The sequence below is a fragment of the Brassica rapa genome, chromosome A09 (assembly GCF_000309985.2).
Source record: "Brassica rapa cultivar Chiifu-401-42 chromosome A09, CAAS_Brap_v3.01, whole genome shotgun sequence".
NCBI lineage: Eukaryota > Viridiplantae > Streptophyta > Magnoliopsida > Brassicales > Brassicaceae > Brassica > Brassica rapa.
The window spans coordinates 16,048,368-16,068,276 of record NC_024803.2 but is presented as its reverse complement, the minus strand read 5'-3'; the positions used below and the strand labels follow the sequence as shown (position 1 = coordinate 16,068,276).

The window sequence follows — 19,909 nt, the reverse complement described above, 5'->3', positions numbered from 1 at the left end:
TCATCAAAACTGTTATATCAGGAATTACCAATTTTTGGTGCTCCTCTTTCGTTCTTCCTAAAGCTTGTGTGGCAAAAATCAACTCGATGTGCAGTATCTTCTTATGGAGGGGGAACTTAGATGCGCAGAACACTGCGAGGGTCACTTGGGCCACAGTAACCAAACCGAAGGAGGAAGGTGGATTAGGTGTGAAGGATCTCCTGTTATGGAACAAAGCATGCTGCCTGCGCTTGGTTTGGCTTCTCTTCTTCAGACCAGAATCGGTGTGGGTCTCCTGGTTCAAGGAAGTTATTCTCAAAGGATCAGTGTCGAACTACTGGACTACAAATCCGTCTCAGAGTTTCTCTTGGCTGACAAACAAACTACTGAAACTTAGAGATGTTGCTTACCCTCTTATCAAGTTGCACATTCGCAATGGTCAAAGCTGTAGGTTCTGGATTGATAATTGGAGTCCTTTTGGGAAGCTTCAGGACTACCTGGAAGGTGGGAGATCACGGCTTGGGATCCCAAAGAGTGCGACTTTGGCCTCACTACATCGCAATGGAGCCTGGCTTCTTCCTGCCGCGAGAACAGAGCACCAACTTCAAGTCCTCTCCTTCATCACTACAATTCAGTTCACAGGAGAAGAGGATGACTATGAGTGGCATATTTTGGGGAGGCTTTCCAACAAATATAGTACTGGGGATGTTTATAGTCACCTGCGAGGAAATGGCGAAGCTGAAGAGTGGACCAAAGCAATCTGGACCTCACGGAGCATTCCAAGGCAGAGTTTTTATGGATGGTTGGTGGCGCTCAATAGGCTCCCGACGCGAGATAGGTTAATAAGCTGGGGCTTACAGGTTCCTTCTCTTTGCCTTCTCTGTAATAACTGTGATGAATCCAGGGATCATCTTTATTGGGACTGCCCATTCTCCTTCGCACTATGGACTCTAGTAGCTAACAGATGCCGAACTACTCCGCTGCGAAGTTGGGTCTGCCTCCTCCGTCAACTGCTCGATCTCTAACTCTCCTTGGATGGCAAGCTACACTATACTGGATTTGGAACGAGCGAAATAATCGGTTGCATCAATCTCAATTTCGATCGGTGGATTCTCTGTTCTCCATCATTGATCACCAGTTGAGGAACAAAATCAATAGCTTCAGAGAGAACAACCCTAGACGCTCCTCAGAGATGTTACAACTATGGTTTCGTTGATCTATCACATGCTCCACATCGTCTCTCCACCCACCATTGATCGTCTCTCTGCATGTCTCTCTGTTTCTTCTACCCGACAAATCTGTCGGCTCACCATCTCCATCTTACTAAAGGGCTCAATCTTTTGGGCTTTCTACTGGGCAAATATCTAAGGCTAATGGGTTCTAAATTATGAGTTTATATTGGGCTGTTGGGCTACTTCTACTAGAGCATTAGTGCTTTTGTAAAACGTTTTTATTCTTTCTGCAATTTTAATATGAAGCCAGTTACAAAAAAAAAATATATATATACTAATCTACAGAAATATTGGAGAAAAAGATAAAATAGGCATAAACTGGGTCATATACATTGGTCTTTATGCTTAAGGCCCAATAATAGTTGGAAAGGATAATTGATTTAGTGGCTGTGAGTTAGCAAATAAGAAAGACAATTGCAGACTTTGCTGTGGTAAGACAATTAGGCTTGATTCCAACCCCTTTCGTTTTTAGGATGAATTGATTCCAATCCCAACCCCCTTTCATTTTTTTTAAAACAAGCTCGGAGTCTCGTCGGCATTTCCGTTACGGGTGTATCATGTATGAGAATGGTCACTAAAAACTCGACGTGCATCATTTTTTTTTTTTTTTTTTGATAATCCAGGTATCCTGATCTCTCACTTATTTCGACTATCCCACCTCGTCCAACCGGAATGGCGAGAAAGGTTCTGGAGGCCAAACGGAAACCATGTTAAATCCTAGGGCTGGGCAAATAAACCGAACCCGAAAACCCGAACCAAATCCGATCCAATAAAAATGAATCCTAACCGATCCGAACCCGACGTAAATACCGAATGGATCTTGTTTTGTTGTATTTCGGGTTATGGGTATTATCCGAACCGAACCCGGATCTAAATGGATATCCGATAGAACCCGAAACATTCAAAACCTCGAAAATATCTTGTACCAAACATGATCTCAATTCCTAATATGTATTCAAAATACACTAAGAAATATTGAATATCTAAAATACTTATCTATTATATGAATGTAGGTGGTTCTATTACATGAAGGTTGATGGTTAAAGATGGCCGTTGAATCTTGAAGTATTTAGATTTTGATTTTGTTTTCGTTAAATAATGTTTCTCATTTAATGAGAACTTAGTTTTCGTTTTATGCTTTTATTTATTTGGTTTTCTTTTTATCAGTAAATATGTTTACTTTTCGTTTAATTTTGAATGATCACGGTTAATGTTCCTTATTTTTTAATCGATTTTACTTAAGTTTTGGTCACAAAATAGGTACAAATCAGGTATTTTAAAACTGAAGAACCGATTTTACTCATGTTTTGGTTATAAAATAGGTAAAAATCAGGTACTTTTAAACCAAAAAACCGATTGGGACCCGAACCCAAAAGTATATTGGGTTGTACCGGTTCTTTGAAGATTTACTAACCCCGACCCGAATCCGATAGAACCCAAACCGGTCCCGAACCAAACTTTCATATAATCCGAATGGGGCTGATTTTGATAAACCCGAAAAACCAAAACCCGATTGGATAAAACTGAAACCCGATTGGGACCCCGAATGCCCAGACCTATTAAATCCGTTGTGGCCGGGGTTCAAACTCGTGATGGCGGAACTCGTGATGGCGGCCACCTCAGCCGAGGTTCCTTTACCACCAGACCACGAGGCCCGATTGACGTGCATTACTTGTATCACCACACTTGACATACGTACATAAGAGATGTCACCAAGCATGAGTTCAACTCTATGCCAGTCTTGATCAAACAACCATGGAACCACTTCCCTTTTATGTAAAACACCGAGCTTCACACAACTGGACTTCTTTCCTCTTTGTGAGATCCTTTTGATGGTTCTCCTCAGTAGGTGGGTGTGAGGAGTTTCCTTTCTTCGGTCTTGTTAACTGAGTGGAATGGATTTCTGTGGCAATGTGTGTTGATGCCTGAGGGTGCATCCGCCTCTTAATGAGTTCTATGTGTCCCAATGGTCGATGTTGAGAGGTGGCAATATGTTCATCTCTTTACCCAATAAATGCATTAGCGTGGTCTGACCTTGGTGATGGTGTCTTTGCGGCAGTGGTTTCTCCGGTTTGGAGGTTTGTCTGGATTAATTGCTTATTTTTTTTGAAGCGGGCACCAGGAATTGGCCAAATCTACCGGTTCGATCCAACGACTGCAATTGGTGTCTCTTGCTTCCTCTCCCTTCAGTCGTGCCTCCGTGGTTGATGTCTTGCGTGGTTAGACTTCTCAGTGTTTCAGTCTATTTGATGTTGTCGTTCTTAGTTTATTACGGTATATCTATTTCTACTTACTATGATGTTCTGTCAAAACTTTTAAAATAGTAAATAAATTTTAACATTTTTACCAAAAAATATCTATTTCTATTTGCTATGATGTTCTGTCAAAACTTTTAAAATGGTAAATAAATTTTAACATTTTTACTATAAAAAAACGCCTAGCTTTATGTAAGCCGTAACTATTGTTTTTTTTTTTTTTTTTTTTGCTAAAAAGCCGTAACTATTGTTTACTTGTAATTTACGTGTCATTTATATTAGGGAAAATTATACATTTACACTTTGTTGAGTACCCCTTTTCAAATTTACACTCAGGAGGAGGACATTTTCACAAATACCTAATTGTTTAGTAGCCGAAAGACAATAATAACCCTCGCAATTTTAACCTTCTCTCTCGAATCTCTCTAGCTCGCCGTCGACGGCGACGAGATTACAGAGCTACGACGGCGATTCTAGCAACGGCGACGACAAAAGGTCTTCTCTCTCACTAGTCACGCCGTCTCTCTGGAAAGAGCATCCGGTGACGACGAATAACAATCAGACTATACGATTCAAAATTTCATCTCAAAAAATGTCGTCTACTCCTCACGATTCTCCTCTACACGATTCTTCTATACACGATTCTCCTCTTCACGATTCTCCTATTCATGATTCTTATCTTCACGATTCTCTACAAGTAAGTACCTAAATTATTGTTTGTTTCAAGTCATTTTTTGAATTTGTTATTTCTGTTATAAGAAAATAGAAGAACATTGGTTGAGGATTGTCATGTTTCTAGTTAGATCTAAGAGAAATAGTATCGATAGTGAACATTGAGTTTTTTTGAAAAATTATAAGCCTTTATAAATGTGGGTTTCAAGTAATTATAAAATGCGTGAACTCAAGAAGTGTTGTCTTGTATTGCAGTTGGATAGCAACGAGTTTTGCACAACCTTGAAATTGCCTGGGAGGGTTTATGAAGCTGTAGAAACACCAGATAATCCCAAAGCGATAATCCATCACTCAAAGATTGATTATATCGAGAAGGTGGAAGATATATTAGAAAAAGAAGAGTTTTCTTTCATAGAGAACTCTCACATTGGGAGCATTTTGGAGTTGGTTAAAAGGAATAGGGTTCAATTTTCAGAAGAGTTGTTCCATTTTCTAATGCAGCGAAGAGTATTGACGCAAGGAGAGGATCTCTGGTTTACTTTCTCGGACCAGCCTATGAGGTTTTCACTAAGGGAATTTCATCTGACAACAAGCTTACGTTGTGAGGAAGATCAGACAATAACAGAGCCGCTGTTCAAAATAATGAAGAAGCCATACATTTGGATGCTGGGCAAGATTGAAAAGTTTACGGTGAGAACGTTATATGAAATGTTTAAAAAGAAAGCACGAAGCATGCCAACACTAGAAAGATTATCCCTTGGAACAGCAATACTCACAGAAGCGGTAATTATGGCAGAAAACCCGAGTTCTAAAATCCCGAGAGACAGGTTGCAGCGTTATATGAACTATCGCTCACCCAAGATTGCTTGGGGTAAAACTGCTTATAGAATCTTGATGAGAAGTGTAAAAAGTTTGAGTACAAGTTCCTGGACAGGAGATAGTTATGAAGTGAGTGGTTTTGCGCTAGCCATAAATCTGTGGGCAATGTCATCAGTGAATGTGCTTGGTAAATCTTTGGGAAAGCCATGCGAGACACCCTCTTCTTCTGATCCGTTGTGTCTACATTGGGACTCAACAAGAACTCCGACAATAGCTGAAGTGTTAGAGCTGGAGAAGATAAACAATGTGAGTTTTTATAAGCGTATATAAATATATTCGTATTGTATTGTTTGAAAAGTGGATTTCTAGGGACTCCTTGAAAAGGTCCACAAATCGGTGTCTTGTAGGATTGTAAATTTGACATGTGTTTATACAAGATTATAAATGTACTTTTATAAGGACTATATAAATTAATATATAAGAGGTTTACATAGATATGTTTTATTTATTCTACAGGTTGAGGTTAGCAGTGATTGGATTGGCTGAGGAATACAAACATTTGGTGAGGGCAACACATAGTGACGATGCTGACTTTCACAGTGTTGTGAAACTAGTTCAACAAGGATACAAAATGAGGAGAAGCGATTGGGAGAAAGGTTTTGTGGATATGTTTGTTGCAACAGAAGATATAGGTCAACAACGCAAGACAAAAGACGAAGATGCAGAGCATGGTGAAGATCTGAACAATAATGAAGATGAAGAGGAAAAGAAAGATGAAGAGGAAAAGACAGATGAAGAGGAAAATAAAGATGAAGAGTATCAAAAGGATAAGGAGCAAAGAAAAGATAAAAATCATTCCATGTCTAACAGCGAGAAACTTGATAAGCTAATCCAAATGGTTCGTGATTTGGATAAGCGAGTAGTAATGATCCAGAATGTTTTAGGAGTTAAGGTAACCAATTCAATTTTACCAATTACTTATCAAATTTCGCGTGTTATTCCTCTCTAATGATTTCACTTGTTTTTTTGAAGTTTAACGACAGTTCACCAAACAAAGAAGATTGTGAAAATGGAGCTAGTTCTGGTGATAGAAGAAGTGCACAAGATTATCAAAATGAAGAAGATACAATTAATGAAGAAGCAAACTCTGATGATAAAAAAAATGCACCAGATGATGAAAATGAAGAAGATACAATTGCTGAAGAAGCAAACTCTGAAGATACAATTGCTGAAGAAGCAAACCCTGGCGATGGAAGAAGTGCACTGGATGATGAAAATGAAAAAGAGATATGTGATGAAGAAGCAAAATCTGGTACAGAGCATCAAAGGGAAGAAGAGAATATTCTTGGGAAAATTGAGACTACACAAAAAATCACTCAAGACGAAGACACAGAAAAACTTGAATCAGAAAGTTGCTTGAAACAAACGTCGCAGGTATGAATCTAAAACAGGATATAAAGGTTTATAAATTTTTTGATTTAGTGATAGGCAAATTGAATTTCTTATTTCTTTTGTAGGTTACGTCGCCTACTCCAACATTCAATACTCCAAACTTTGATACAAGGGTACAAAATTAATATATTTTATAAGGCCTTGTAAAAGTTTAATGTATATAGCATAAACATCTAATTTTCAAATATTTTGTCTGAAGGTTTCATCGCCTAATCCAACATTTACGTCTCCTAAGTTTGATCTCCTTTCCCAAGAAAGTCATAGTGGAAAGGATACAAATGAGGTATTTTATAAAGCTTTATAAACTATTTCATGATCGTTAAGGTCTCTTAAACAATTATATAAAAACGATTTGCATGAATCAGGTTCTTATGAGAGATGTTTATGAGATTCATGTTTTCCAACCTCTAATGAATATAAAAAGAGATTGGTACAACAACACAGCCAGATTTGTTTTCCAAATTTTATGAGTATTGATTTATTTTATAGACTTAATAATCCTTTGTAAAAAGGGGACTATTTTTTTTGTTCTGTAGGTAAACGAAGATGTTGAGCCTCCACTTCAAAAGAAGTTTAAAGCTGATACAGATAATGTTCCGCTAAGAAGAAGTGAAAGAGGTCAAATACCATCCATTCATACACAACCACCGTTTACAGGAGCAAGGAAGAAACATCCGATTCTTCATCCCTTTGAGCCAGTTGATAAAACAAGAAAAGAAAAAAATGAGAGAATGGAAAATGTCAAACAAAAGAAAGTAAGTTTTATTTTATAAGAAGCTATATATTTCATGAAACTAGATATCTACATAAAAAGTATGAGTGTCCAATGTAGGAAGCTGAGAATCAATCAAGAGATAGTAAACGCAAAGTGGTTTTCGGATATTGAAACTCCGGGAAAAAAACTTTCAAAAACGGTTAGACTATATGTGAACAAAAATTCTTTATAATCCCTTATAAATTTATATTAATCTTCTTTATAAAACTATATGATCGCTATTCTGAGTATTTGTTTTTTTTTTTGTTTCAGCATATTGAAGCAGGTTTTGAGTTGCTGAAACTGAGACAGATAAACAATCCAGATTTGTTTCTGAACAAAACTGCCTTAGTTGTTGGAGTGAAGTTTCTTGAAGAAATAGATGAGTTTTATAATGAGTTTTTAGATGACAAGAAAGGTTTCCAATTTGGAGCAGGCTTTGACAAGTACAACATAGAGAAGAATATCAACTTCCTCTATTCGGCCATTGCAGTAGCAGAGAAGTATTGGCTTGGAGTTGTAATCAACTTGGAGAAGAGAAATATCACAGCATTCAATTGTGCAGCAATGAAGTTCACAGATGCGAGTTTGGTCCCTTACGTTAATGCATATGCGATGGCTCTCCCATTCATGATTCGCTACTTCTTCAAAGATGTCAGCATGGATACAAGCAAGTTCTCGATAAAAATTGTATCTGAAGGTTTCCCACAGGTAACATCTTTATAACAGCTTATAAATCTTTATGGTAGATTTGTATCCAGGTTCTTCAGATCAAATAACTTATATTATAATTTATCTGCTAATATATTACTAAAACATATTTGTTTAAGGTTCTTAAAATAGAAGACAGTGGAGTTTATGCATTGAAGCTGATAGAGTGTCATGCAATGCGTATAGTGGATTTGACAAAGCTGAGTGAAGAAAAAATTGCAATCATCCGAGAAAAGTTGGCGGTTGATATCTTCTCGGAATTACAATGAATACTAATGTGGGAATGAACAAAAACTTTATAGCTTGCTTATAGTTATGTGTGAACAACTATCTGTTTTATGCTTCATCAACAGATGGGCACCATCAACAGAAAGTACCTTCCTCATCAACTTAAACCCTCTGATAGATGGACCAAGCGACAAAAATGCGTATTTGAATTTCCCAACAGCATCAACTTCGATAAAAGTCACAGAACCTGGATTCTTTTCTTTTATCATGTGAAACCAACTGGGCAAAGCTTCATAACTGTCATCAGGAGTACCCCTAGCTATATCTTGGCCGTGCTCTTGAGACCTCCAAGCCTTTGAATATGTAATCACAACACCATGATCATTTCTAGCTTTTTCCATGATCTGTTTAGGTTTCAGCCCAATCTTTCCTCCTTCATAATGATTGCTGACCATAGTTCCCAACAATTTTGCAGTAGCTTGCCGATGACTAACAGTTCTCAGAGAAGTGTCACAAGTATGTTTAGATACATAATGACGAACAAAAAAACTCTGAGATCCTTTAACTGATTTTGCACGAAAACTCCAACTGCATCTTTCATCCACACAACTAAGAACATAACGTGTTTTGTCTGAATATTCTGTGTGGAACTCAAAGCTTTTACTAACTGCATGCAACCTCAACTTTGTGCTCATTTCCTTTTTATCCTTGAAAAACTTCCCGCAGAACAAATCATCATCATCACCACAACTGGGAGACAAGATATCTTCTCCCATGCTTTCTCTACCACGTATACTGGAGAAAGATGGCAATTTTGACTTTCCAGACCCATATACAGCAAGTCCAATCGAGTCCAATCCTCTCTAAGATAAAAACATGAAACATATACATTAAAAATAGAATTTATAACCCATTATAAGACATTGATTAAACTCTCATATATTTATATTTGACAGAGGAAAAAGTTATATGTACCTTATTGCTAACAAGACCACTTGAACGAGAAATAAGACTGTCGCTAATACGAGTATGTTGTATACCAGAGACTTCGTCAACTCTCTGAATGCTGTTCCATTCAGTCTCCGCGTGTGTTTTTGTTCCTCTCTAGAAAACTAAACATGTATTTATTACCTTTATAAGACATTATAATTATGAATGTTAAGGTAAGAGTTTTGAAAAGTACCTCAAATACATTACTACTTCCAGCAATAGGCGAATCATGAGTACTAGAAATTTCATCTTGTGTCTGAATCATGTTTGACATAATCAATGGTGATTTTTGTGTTCCTCTCTGAAACATAAAAACATAAAGCTAGTAATGAATATTGTAATGAAACATAAAAAGATAAAGCTAAATATATAATCATTTACAAGGCCTTATAAAAATAAGAGTTGTAATAAATACCTCACGCGGATTACTAGTTCCAGCAATAGGCAAATCATGATTACTATTTCCACCCCGTGGCTGGATCATATTTGACATAATCATTGGTGATAATTGAGTTCTTCTCTGAAACATTAAAAAAAAAAACATAAAAGCTAATAGTTAAAATATATGTGGTAATGATCCTGCAAAATGCACAACTATTATTATAAGGTCTTATAAATGTAAAAGTTGTAATAGATACTGCTATGGCAAACTTCTTCAAGCAATGAGCAAATCACTACTACTACATACTACCTTATAAAATAAATGATAACTCTAATAAACAAACAAGTTAGCAAAAGAGTTTCATGCAGTTACCTTAATGGTTACACATAGATGAAGGTCTCCATTCTCCTTAAGTTTGCTCAGATAAGATGTTACTTGACGATCATTCCTAATAAATGCTGGAGGAAGCTCTTTTGTACCAAAGTTTAATTTTGAAGGTGAGGCATAGCTAAGATTTACACTGTTTCTGTTGCCATCAATTCCAAAATCTTCTAAAACAGCCACAATCAAATCATTGTAGCTGATATCTTCATGAATCATACTAAGAGAGGATCCTCGTTGATCATCCACTATGAAATCCCAGTGAATTCCATTTATTAGTTTCCATTCTCCACATATAGAACAAATTTCGAACACCATAACCTGATTATAAAGAACATGGGTATTAGAGAAGGAATGATCAACAAGATATATCAATAAGAAAAATACATAAAACTATATTCCTCATAGCTAAAAATTTATAAGGTTTTATAAATCTGAGATTCGAAAACTTCATGAGAAAAATTCGTCTCCTTCCCAGAAACCGATCGATTTTGAGAAACCAAGCAAAAATTACAGAAAATAGACGAAAATCACTTTGTTACGTTCTAGAAGAGAGATTGATTCGTTTGAGCTTGTAGTCTTCGCCAAATCTCGTCGGACGTCAATGTCGTCTGAATAATCAAATCTCGCCGGTGAAAATGGCTGAAGTCGTCGAAACTCTCTCGACGGATCGAATCTCTCTCGCCGGAATCGATCTCTCTCGCCGGAATCGATCTCTCTCGAAGGAATCGATCTCTCTCGCCGGAATCGATATCTCTCGCCGGAATCGATCTCTCGTCGGAATCTCTCTCTCGCCGGAATCGATCTCTCGATCGCCGGAATCAATCTCTCGATTAGGGGTTTTTGAATTTTCAATTTTTTTTTTTTTTTTACGACAAAAGGCTAAGAAACTAAGAAGATTCCTGATCCGAGAGCCACCTCGGAGGAACTGAGTCAACATAAACCATAGCAGATGGCGAAGTTCTAGCACCTCGTGCCAGCTTGTCCGCCAGAGTATTTTGCGCCCTTGGTATATGCTGGATAGTAAAGTTGAGAAAGAATTCCTTACATCGCAGAAACTCCTCCATGTGTGTAGTGAACGCCGGCCATTCTGTTGGTGTTGACACCATCTTCACCAATTGAGAACAGTCTGTTGCAAACACCACCTCTGAGATTTGTAGGGTCTTCATGCACTCCATCGCCCATATCAACGCTTCACATTCAGCATGTAAAGGTGATAGACTCCTGCGAATAGACATTGCACCCATCATAGTATCATTTGATCCATCTTTTCTGTAGACCCATCCCTGCCCTGTATAAAGATCATGTTCCTTCCATGCTCCATCTATATAACACTTGTTAACTCCATATGGAAAATGGGTCTCTGCAATATGTAGAGATTCACGGTTTATAGGTTCCTTTGTCTGGGCTTCAGCCCACAAAACACCTTCTATTTTCGCCATTCGAAGAATATCAAAAGGGGTTTTTATCTGATTCTTAAAAACTTTAGCGTTTCTATTCTTCCAAATATACCACAATATCCATGGAAAATAATTCAAATCTGGTTCCTTAGGTAACCGCCAGAAAAGATAGTCCATATTTGTGAAAAGTGACGGGGTGGGAAAGACACCTGGGCATGAAGGAATATTAGATAAAGCCCACGTTTGTAGTGCTAATGGACACTCAAACAGAACATGATTAATAGATTCTTCCTCTGCACCACATATTTGACATTTCACATCACATTTTATCCCTCGTGAATGAAGATTCTTGGTTACCGGTAGACTACCCGAAAGTATCTGCCAAACAAAATGTTTCAGCTTTGATGAACATTGAAGCTTCCAAGAGTGAGCCAACAGTGGCTTAATATCTGGTCCCAAAACTCTATATGAGATCCCATATCCGGAAATAATTTATCCGTACGATAACCTGATTTAACCGTATATCGACCATGGTCCGTAAAATGCCATCCATATGAATCTGGTTTTGGGTTACGACTAATAGCTAAACTCCGTATAATATCCACATCGTCCTGGTGAATATATACTTTGAGCAAATCCAGATTCCAAGAGAGATCGACTGGATTTATTAAATCCTCCACCTTAAGTAATGGATTCAAATATTGATTCGAACATTTTGGTATTGCTGACCTCGGGCGAGGAGCAGGGATCCAAGGATCATTCCAGACTGAAATGCTTGAACCAGTTCCCACTCTTTTGATTAGCCCTTTATTAACCAGAGATCTAGCTGATGTAATACTTCTCCACCCATATGAGGGAGAATATGATCTGATTGGATCCAAAGGATCAGATTTTCTATAGTATCTTCCTTTAAAAACTCTTGCAAAAAGAGAATCAGGTTTATCGATTAACCTCCATAGTTGTTTTGCTAATAATGCCGTATTAAAATTTTGAATATCTCTAAAACCAATACCACCGTCCGGTTTATCTTTGCACATTTTATCCCATGCAAACCAATGCATACCTTTTTTATTACCACTACCAGCCCACCAAAAATGAGCAACCGTGCTGGTAATTTTTTTCGTAACCGTTTTTGGTAACCGAAAGCAGGACATAACATGAGTTGGCATAGGGGATGCTACTGCTTTAATTAAAACTTCCTTTCCTCCTTTCGTAATGAATCGAATAGTCCAATTATTAACCTTATTATTGACCCTTTCATTAAGATAACCAAATACTTGTGTTTTAGAGCCACCAAGACTTTCGGGAATCCCCAAGTATGTTCCCATACCACCAATTGTAGTAATGCCCAAAACCTGTTGCACCTCTAAACGTGCTACATCCGGTACCTTATGACCAAACTGAATGGAAGACTTCTGAAAGTTAATTTGTTGCCCCGATGCTCTCTCATAGTCTTTCAAAATCTGTATGATAGTCTCACATTCTTGCCTATTAGCTTTGCAAAAAAAGAGACTATCATCCGCAAATAATAAGTGTGTGATTGCCGGACTACCACGCGCGATTTTTAACCCCGTCAATAATTTATTTTCTTCCTTTTTCCGTATATTTGCTATTAATGCCTCAGTACACAAAATAAACAAATAAGGTGATAACGGATCACCTTGACGAAGTCCTCGGTTTGGTATAATATGTCCTTTTGGTTGACCATTAATCACAATTTTATATTTTACCGACGTAATACAAGACATTATCCGAGATACCCACCTTTGTGCGAAACCCAACTTTAATAGCATCGCCTCAATAAAAGGCCATTCAAGCCTATCATATGCTTTGCTCATATCTGTTTTTATAGCCAAAAATTTCTCCTTACATGAATTATTCGTTCTTAATCCATGAAACATCTCCTGAGCAATTAATATATTATCGGAGATCAGTCTCCCAGAAACAAAAGCGGATTGTGTTTCTGATACCAATTGTGGTAGTAGCCTCTTCAGCCGTTGGCAAAGCACCTTCGAAATAATCTTATAACCCACATTACATAAACTAATTGGCCTCAATTCCGTCATTCTACTTGGTCGCACTGTCTTTGGGATGAGGCAAATATTGGTCATATTCATCCTCTCCTCCAAATATCCAGTCCTAAAAAATTCGTTAACCATATTTGTGATATCTGATCTAATAATCGACCAGGATTGTTGGAAAAATAAAGCCGTCATTCCATCCGGTCCTGGAGCTTTTTCAGGATGCATCATGAATAAAGCTGATTTCACTTCCTCCTCTGATGCCCAAGAGGTCAGAGACCTGTTTTGATCCTCTGTAATCAAAGTAGGCACCTCACTTAGAAAATCTTCATAGCCCGAAGGTGATGTCGTTGTGAACAAGTCATTAAAGTAATCTATCGCAACACCTTCTACCTCAGATTCTGATGTTACCCAATTACCACCACTATTGTGCAAACCCACAATTTTATTTTGTATTCGTCTCTGCTTAGTTAGGGCGTGATAGAATTTTGTATTTCTATCCCCTTTTGCATGCCAAGTCGTTCGACTTTTTTGTTCCCAGTATAATTCTTCATCCCTATAAGCTTCTTTTAACTTCCTAGAAACTTCTAGCACCTCCTCATATGTCTTGGTATTATCACACTGAATGTCCTCCAAAGCCTTCTGAAGAGAATTAATCTTTTCCTTCCTATATGGTGGATTATTTTTCCTCCAAACCGAAATTTCATGTCTACAGTTGATAATTCTATCTACCACTCCCGAATTATGACTTGGCCTTCCTGTAGACCAACCTCTCGAAATGGAATCCATAAGACCATCCATACCAATCCATCTCTTATCAAACCGAAATTGCCTTCTCGTTCTTACTTGTTTCTCATCTAAATTCGTCACAATAGGCCTATGATCCGAGCCTACCATTCCCAAATACTCGACAAATGCGGACGGGAATAGGGTGTGCCATTCCACGTTCCCTAAAGCCCGGTCTAATCTACATTTTACCGTTTGTTTGTTCCTCGTCCCACTCCATGACATAGTATTTCCCACAGCAGGAAATTCCAAAAAACCACAATTGTCAATCATATTATTAAAATCGACAAAAGTGGACGTGTGTCGTAACACCCCCCCTTCCTTCTCATGATTACCTCTTATTTCATTTAGATCCCCAATAATAAACCATGGGTCCACTCTATTTATCCCAATTCGAGTAAGACGTTCCCAAACGTGGTCTCGAAGACCCTGAACGGGGTCCCCATATACAAAAGAAATAAAAATTGTTTTTCCTTTATATGTGGTTTCAATATCTATTATTCTATTACTTGAATAAATAATAGACACCGGTGAATCGTGATCATAATAAAGAGCCAGTCCTCCACTTCTCCCAATAGGATCCACCGTATGTAGGTGTTTATACCCAAAATGAAATTGAAAATTCTGAACAAAATCAAACTGTTGTTTTGTTTCTGATAAGAAAAGAAACGCCGGTTTATGTTTATGCCATATATCCCTCAGATAACTAATTGTATAATTGCTCCCCATTCCTCTACAATTCCAACTCAATATTTTCATATCCAAGTCCTTATATTATTTTTTAATAAATTTTTAAAAACCTTACTCACGATAACTGTATCCATTACAAGAAATCGTGTCCATGTACGATGATCTTTCATAACTAAATCCCACGTACATCCCCCTTTTTCCTTTTGTGTAATCATTTGATGAATTTTGTGTTTAAAAAACAAGAAAATAAAGCCTTTGTAGATCCATAATACACGTCCCTTCTAAACCAATTAATTAAAGGATAAGTCATACAACCAGTTTCATCAGCCACTTGCTTTATTAACAATTGTGATCCACGAAAATCTAAATCCAAAACTCCAGCTCCACCAGTCTCCCAGTCCCTCAAAAACAAAGAATTTCTTGTGGGAGAAGACTTATGTTTATGTTTGATTAAATAAGGGTATAATGGTACTTTACCCACTAAAATTTTAAAGGTAAATTTGAAAAGTGTAAAGTTGAAAAGTGGTATTAGGAAAGTGGTATTAGTGGCAATTCCCCTTTATATTACGGAGCCTCCATAAATATAACATCATTCAACTTTTTTTTTTTGAATGAACAATCAACTTTCTCATCTTGCGTAGAAGATTAAAACAAACATATCGAGTAAAAAAATAAATTTAAATACTTGAAACAAATTATGTCTTTATTAAGTTTGGTAGTATTGATTTCAATATCTGTCCAAGTTTTTTTTTTTTTATGATTATCAAAACAACAAATGAAGAAAACATGTAAGCGACTAACCGAACACTACATTTAGATACATAATTAACTAGAGATATGTTCTATTACAATCTTCCCATGCAATCATCATTTTATTATTTAAAACTTATGTATATATTAATTAATAAAATTGTTTATTTTTGTTAAAGGTTTTACTAATTAAATTGTTAGTCACGTAGCGGCTGACACTAAAATAAAGGTGGTTGTTAGAGAATGCCTTCCCTACATATGTATTTTCTCGTCTGCATTTTCTGAATCTTCATACAATGTTTTTCTTGTTTTATGCTCCATTAAAGGACACCTAAAGCTAAAGGCTATATATATTAAGCTTCAATCGAATTTCTATACATATATTTCTCCTTGCAAAGAATCATGGTTATGAAAACGACAGAGAGAAGCTATTCTGTGGCAGCAGTTGCCTTGGTCATCGTTATGGCTTTGTATCTTGTTGCTCTATTCTCCACCGTGTCCGACCTTAAGTTGATTCCTTCGCTAAGTTTGTCTCAAGGTATGTAAAATATCATCAAACCACTTCTTCTTTAAGATTCTGTGATCTTCAAAAAAAAAAAAGATTGTAGAAAATAATTATAATAATAGTTTACGTTGTTAATAAAGGAGAAAAAGTGTAACTTTATTTTGTTATATTAACTCACAAATAGGTTATTTGATTTAAATCTAAATGCTAAATCAGACTTTATAACATCAATAAAATGGGTACTATATGATTGATAGCATAAAATGTCTCTTTTATTCCATGCAGTGCTAGCCAAAAATAAATTTGAACCGTCGATATGTCAATTTTTAAATACAAATTTCAGCTATTATACGATAATTGATTTTAAAAATGTTTCGTAATGCAGGCATGTTTCAACAAACATGGGAATCAATAAAAATCGACAAGCCTCCACAAGATACGACTTCATCAACAATCATATGTGATCGATCCGACACTAACTACGATCTCTGTTCAATCAACGGCTTATGTCATCTCGACATCAGAAACCAAACCATCACTCTCATGGACCCCACTTTTGCCGCATCAGCACCGATTGTTGAGAAGATCAGACCATACCCAAGAAAGGCAGATAACTGGATCATGTCCAAAATTCAAGAACTAACACTGACCTCAGGTCCAATGGGCCTAACCAGATCATGTGACATAACACATGATTCGCCGGCTATTGTTTTCAGCGCTGGAGGTTACACCGGAAACATCTATCACGATTTCATGGATGGTTTCATTCCGCTTTTCATCACGGCCAATGTGATCTACCCCGACCGCGATGTCATCCTCGTGGTAGCTAATCCTAGGGAATGGTGGATGCCGAAATACATGGAAGTTTTAGGTGCGTTTAGCAAACACAAACCCATATTACTCGAGAATGAAAATGCGTCTGTTACACATTGTTTCACTTCAGCTACCGTGGGTCTAATCTCACATGGGCCTAAAGCAATAAACTCGACCCGACTACCCAATTCAAAATCATTAGAGGACTTTCACAACCTTCTAGACAAAGCCTTCAACACAAATATACCCACTTTCAAAATCCAAAAGCCTCGTCTCATATTGATCAGTCGATATGGCAACATTGGTAGGGTGATATTAAACGAGGAGAAGGTCAAAGAGATGCTTGAAAACGTTGGGTTCGAGGTAATCACATTTAGACCAACGGGAACGACGAGCATGAGAGAAGCGTATGAACTTATAAAGTCGAGTCATGGGATGGTCGGGGTTCATGGTGCAGCATTAACCCATTTGTTGTTTCTTAGACCCGGTTCGGTTTTCGTTCAGGTTGTTCCCGTTGGAGTAGGTTGGGTGGCTAATTGTTACGGATCGCCTGCTAAAGCAATGAAGTTGGAGTATATGGAGTATTCTATTGATGTGGAAGAAAGTAGTTTGGTAGAGAAGTATAGTAGAGATGATTTGGTTTTGAAAGATCCTATTGCTTTTAGCAGGAAGGATTGGGGTGTGACTAAAAAAGTTTATCTAAAAGAACAAGATGTTAGATTAGATGTGAACCGGTTTAGGAATCATATGAATAAAGCGTACGAGAAAGCTAAACTGTTTATGGATTTAAACGGTTGAGTTGATTATACGTTTATGTTTATCGTAATGGTTTGTAATATCTGAGTACAAAATGTCTTTTATATATACATTTATCCATTTATTTGATGGTCAGTTCTACGTTTATTATACGTTGAATGAATACATTTATCCATTATTTGATGGTGAGTTGATTATACGTTTACGTTTATTATACGTTGAATGAATATACGTATATTCTTATAAATTAATAATGAATCACAAATATGATTCAGCCCAAGAAGGCAAAATCAAAATATGATTTGAATAAAAGTGAACCAAAACTAAATTGAAATTCAGATTTAGCATCGTTTGGCCAAACATGAAGCTGTTGTTTTGAAATCATTTGTAGTCCTCTGCTGAGCTAAGATGGTCCAATGATTGTCTAAATTCATATTTGATTCAGTACTTGACTAACATGATTTATGAGTTTCATTATGTGTCTTGTGTTCATAAGCTTTGTTATTTATTGAGTTTTAATATTTTGGGGGCTAATGAACCTGTTTTGTTTCACGGTTACTCAATTATCACAAGTTTCTATGGATGGAAACTCAGGCAAATTACAATTTCAGAAGGTATATATTCTTCCATGTTGGAATCTTTTGTGTTAAATTAAGCTTTAGAATGTAATGTAAAAGCAAGATTCAAGATTTTGTACATGAGGAAATGCACAGTTACGTGTATACATTTTGGCTATTCTGATACTAGTTAAATTGTGGATGAAGTTTATCATTGTAATTAACAATGAAGTTTATTATTGTAATAACAATGCTTGTACACTCTTAACATGTTTACCAAAAAAAAAACAATGCTTGTACAAAAATGGAATCTTTCATTGGAGATGGTACCGTATAAATCCTGATTATGACAAATCAGTTTGGTGCATTTATAACATTAAGTAGATTGTACCACAAATCACTCATAAATAGCCACAAAATTAAAGAACAATCATCCCCTTCATACACATTACAAAAGCTTAGAACTGTCAAGAACAAACACAAAGCTTGTCCAATTTTGTCAAACACTAAACAAGATTCAATATACAAACTTGCTTTATCATACAAAAAGCCCCAAACTTTTCAAACACTGACCTTTAAAACCTCCACGATCATCATCATTAATCAGAAATTGCTGTAAGCTACAGAGACCAAGTGAGGAACTTTACCATCATCAAACGGCAAGCTCACATACTCTCTCGCAAACTCCTCCGCAATCTCCCAAGCAAGCTCCCCGTGAACAGCTTTGCAGTACATATACATCACCGTAGTCGCCGCCACGTTATACAGCATCAAAACCGTTAGAACCGCAGAGGTGACCACGATCTGGAACACGAAGAAAGCTTTCGTCCACAACTTGCCATCATCCATCTGAGCGGAAGCAGCGACGATGCTGATCCAAACGAAACACGACTGAGCCACGGCGTAGAGGAGGATCATAGACAGAGAAACGCTCTCCATCCCTTTGATTAAGCTTTTGCTTCTCTTCAACGGCGTAAACCCCCAGGAAGACTCAACAACGACGATGGCCCAGGCGAGGATCCACTTCACATAGAGTTTGACTACGATCGCGAGTGAGATGAACATCACAACGGTGGAGAGATCGGGCGAAGCGTAATCGAGCCCGACTAAACGAGCTAACAAGAAAGCTGCGAACCCTAGAATCAAGAAAACGGCGAATACGATGAGATGGGAAGAGATTAGAGTAGCGAGAAGAGGGAGGAAGGAGGCGAAGCTCGATCTGACGGCGGAGATGAGTTTCACCGGTCGGCCGTAGAAGCCTTGGTAGACGCTGTACGCGATTGATCCGATGGCTAGGAGGTTGAAGACGGTGACGACGACGATGTAAGCGAACAGGAGGAGGAGGAGGGTCTTGGGGTCGACGACGCCGTCGGGGAGTGAGCCGCGGAGGAGAGAGACGCTGTTGTGGGAAGAGGAGGATTGGTCGATGATGAGGCGGGAGACGGAGGGGAAGACGGTGACGGAGAAGCAGAGGGGGAGAAGGAAGAGGACGGAGAGAGCGAGGAAGTGGCGCGAGTGGGCGTTTATTATCCGCTTCGATTCCGTTAAGACGACCCAGAGATTCACCGTAGGAGGAGGAGGAGATGCCGTCGCCATTAGAGCGCGTGGGAGACACGGAGTTGGAAAGAAGAGTCGAGAAACTAAAGTGTGACTACGACTCTTGCTTCAAGATTATTAGTATGGATAGGGTAGATACGGGTCGGGTCAAACTCCAAGTTTTTTTTTAATCCTAAATAGGAAGAGACTTGTTCTAAATGATTCCAAGGAAATGTTAAT

At 37.7% G+C, this 19,909-nt stretch overlaps 4 protein-coding genes across 4 annotated transcripts; 3 read left to right on the top strand and 1 right to left on the bottom strand.

The window, feature by feature from the left end:
* The first annotated feature begins 5,421 nt into the window (after positions 1-5,421).
* LOC117128328 (protein starmaker-like) lies at positions 5,422-7,125 on the top strand. Its single transcript, XM_033280540.1, has 4 exons — positions 5,422-5,909; positions 5,990-6,391; positions 6,475-6,522; positions 6,609-7,125. The coding sequence occupies exons 1-4, from the start codon at positions 5,454-5,456 to the stop codon at positions 6,711-6,713; spliced, it is 1,011 nt and encodes a 336-aa protein (XP_033136431.1). The 5' UTR covers positions 5,422-5,453; the 3' UTR covers positions 6,714-7,125.
* Positions 6,864-9,434, top strand: LOC117128331. The gene is made up of 3 exons (XM_033280563.1): positions 6,864-7,323; positions 7,437-7,874; positions 7,994-9,434. Exons 1-3 carry the CDS (start codon positions 7,198-7,200, stop codon positions 8,141-8,143), a joined length of 714 nt encoding a protein of 237 aa, XP_033136454.1. The 5' UTR covers positions 6,864-7,197; the 3' UTR covers positions 8,144-9,434.
* A 6,470-nt stretch (positions 9,435-15,904) lies between these two features.
* LOC103839408 (beta-1,2-xylosyltransferase XYXT1) lies at positions 15,905-18,758 on the top strand. Its single transcript, XM_009115910.3, has 2 exons — positions 15,905-16,040; positions 16,393-18,758. The coding sequence occupies exons 1-2, from the start codon at positions 15,905-15,907 to the stop codon at positions 17,616-17,618; spliced, it is 1,362 nt and encodes a 453-aa protein (XP_009114158.1). The 3' UTR covers positions 17,619-18,758.
* Positions 18,519-19,909, bottom strand: LOC103839409. The gene has a single exon (XM_009115911.3). The coding sequence runs from the start codon at positions 19,727-19,729 to the stop codon at positions 18,737-18,739; it is 993 nt and encodes a 330-aa protein (XP_009114159.1). The 5' UTR covers positions 19,730-19,909; the 3' UTR covers positions 18,519-18,736.

What these genes read in the sequence shown, in the direction of transcription:
- LOC117128328 (XM_033280540.1), top strand. Translation starts at nt 5,454, where the DNA reads ATGTTTTATTTATTCTACAGGTTGAGGTTAGCAGTGATTGGATTGGCT. An exon ending in AGAATGTTTTAGGAGTTAAG is followed by an intron (nt 5,910 to 5,989) that starts GTAACCAATTCA and finishes GTTTTTTTGAAG; the next exon opens with TTTAACGACAGTTCACCAAA. An exon ending in GCTTGAAACAAACGTCGCAG is followed by an intron (nt 6,392 to 6,474) that starts GTATGAATCTAA and finishes TTTCTTTTGTAG; the next exon opens with GTTACGTCGCCTACTCCAAC.
- LOC117128331 (XM_033280563.1), top strand. Translation starts at nt 7,198, where the DNA reads ATGAAACTAGATATCTACATAAAAAGTATGAGTGTCCAATGTAGGAAG. An exon ending in GAAAAAAACTTTCAAAAACG is followed by an intron (nt 7,324 to 7,436) that starts GTTAGACTATAT and finishes TTTTTGTTTCAG; the next exon opens with CATATTGAAGCAGGTTTTGA. An exon ending in TATCTGAAGGTTTCCCACAG is followed by an intron (nt 7,875 to 7,993) that starts GTAACATCTTTA and finishes TATTTGTTTAAG; the next exon opens with GTTCTTAAAATAGAAGACAG.
- LOC103839408 (XM_009115910.3), top strand. Translation starts at nt 15,905, where the DNA reads ATGGTTATGAAAACGACAGAGAGAAGCTATTCTGTGGCAGCAGTTGCC. An exon ending in TTCGCTAAGTTTGTCTCAAG is followed by an intron (nt 16,041 to 16,392) that starts GTATGTAAAATA and finishes TTCGTAATGCAG; the next exon opens with GCATGTTTCAACAAACATGG.
- LOC103839409 (XM_009115911.3), bottom strand. Translation starts at nt 19,729, where the DNA reads ATGGCGACGGCATCTCCTCCTCCTCCTACGGTGAATCTCTGGGTCGTC.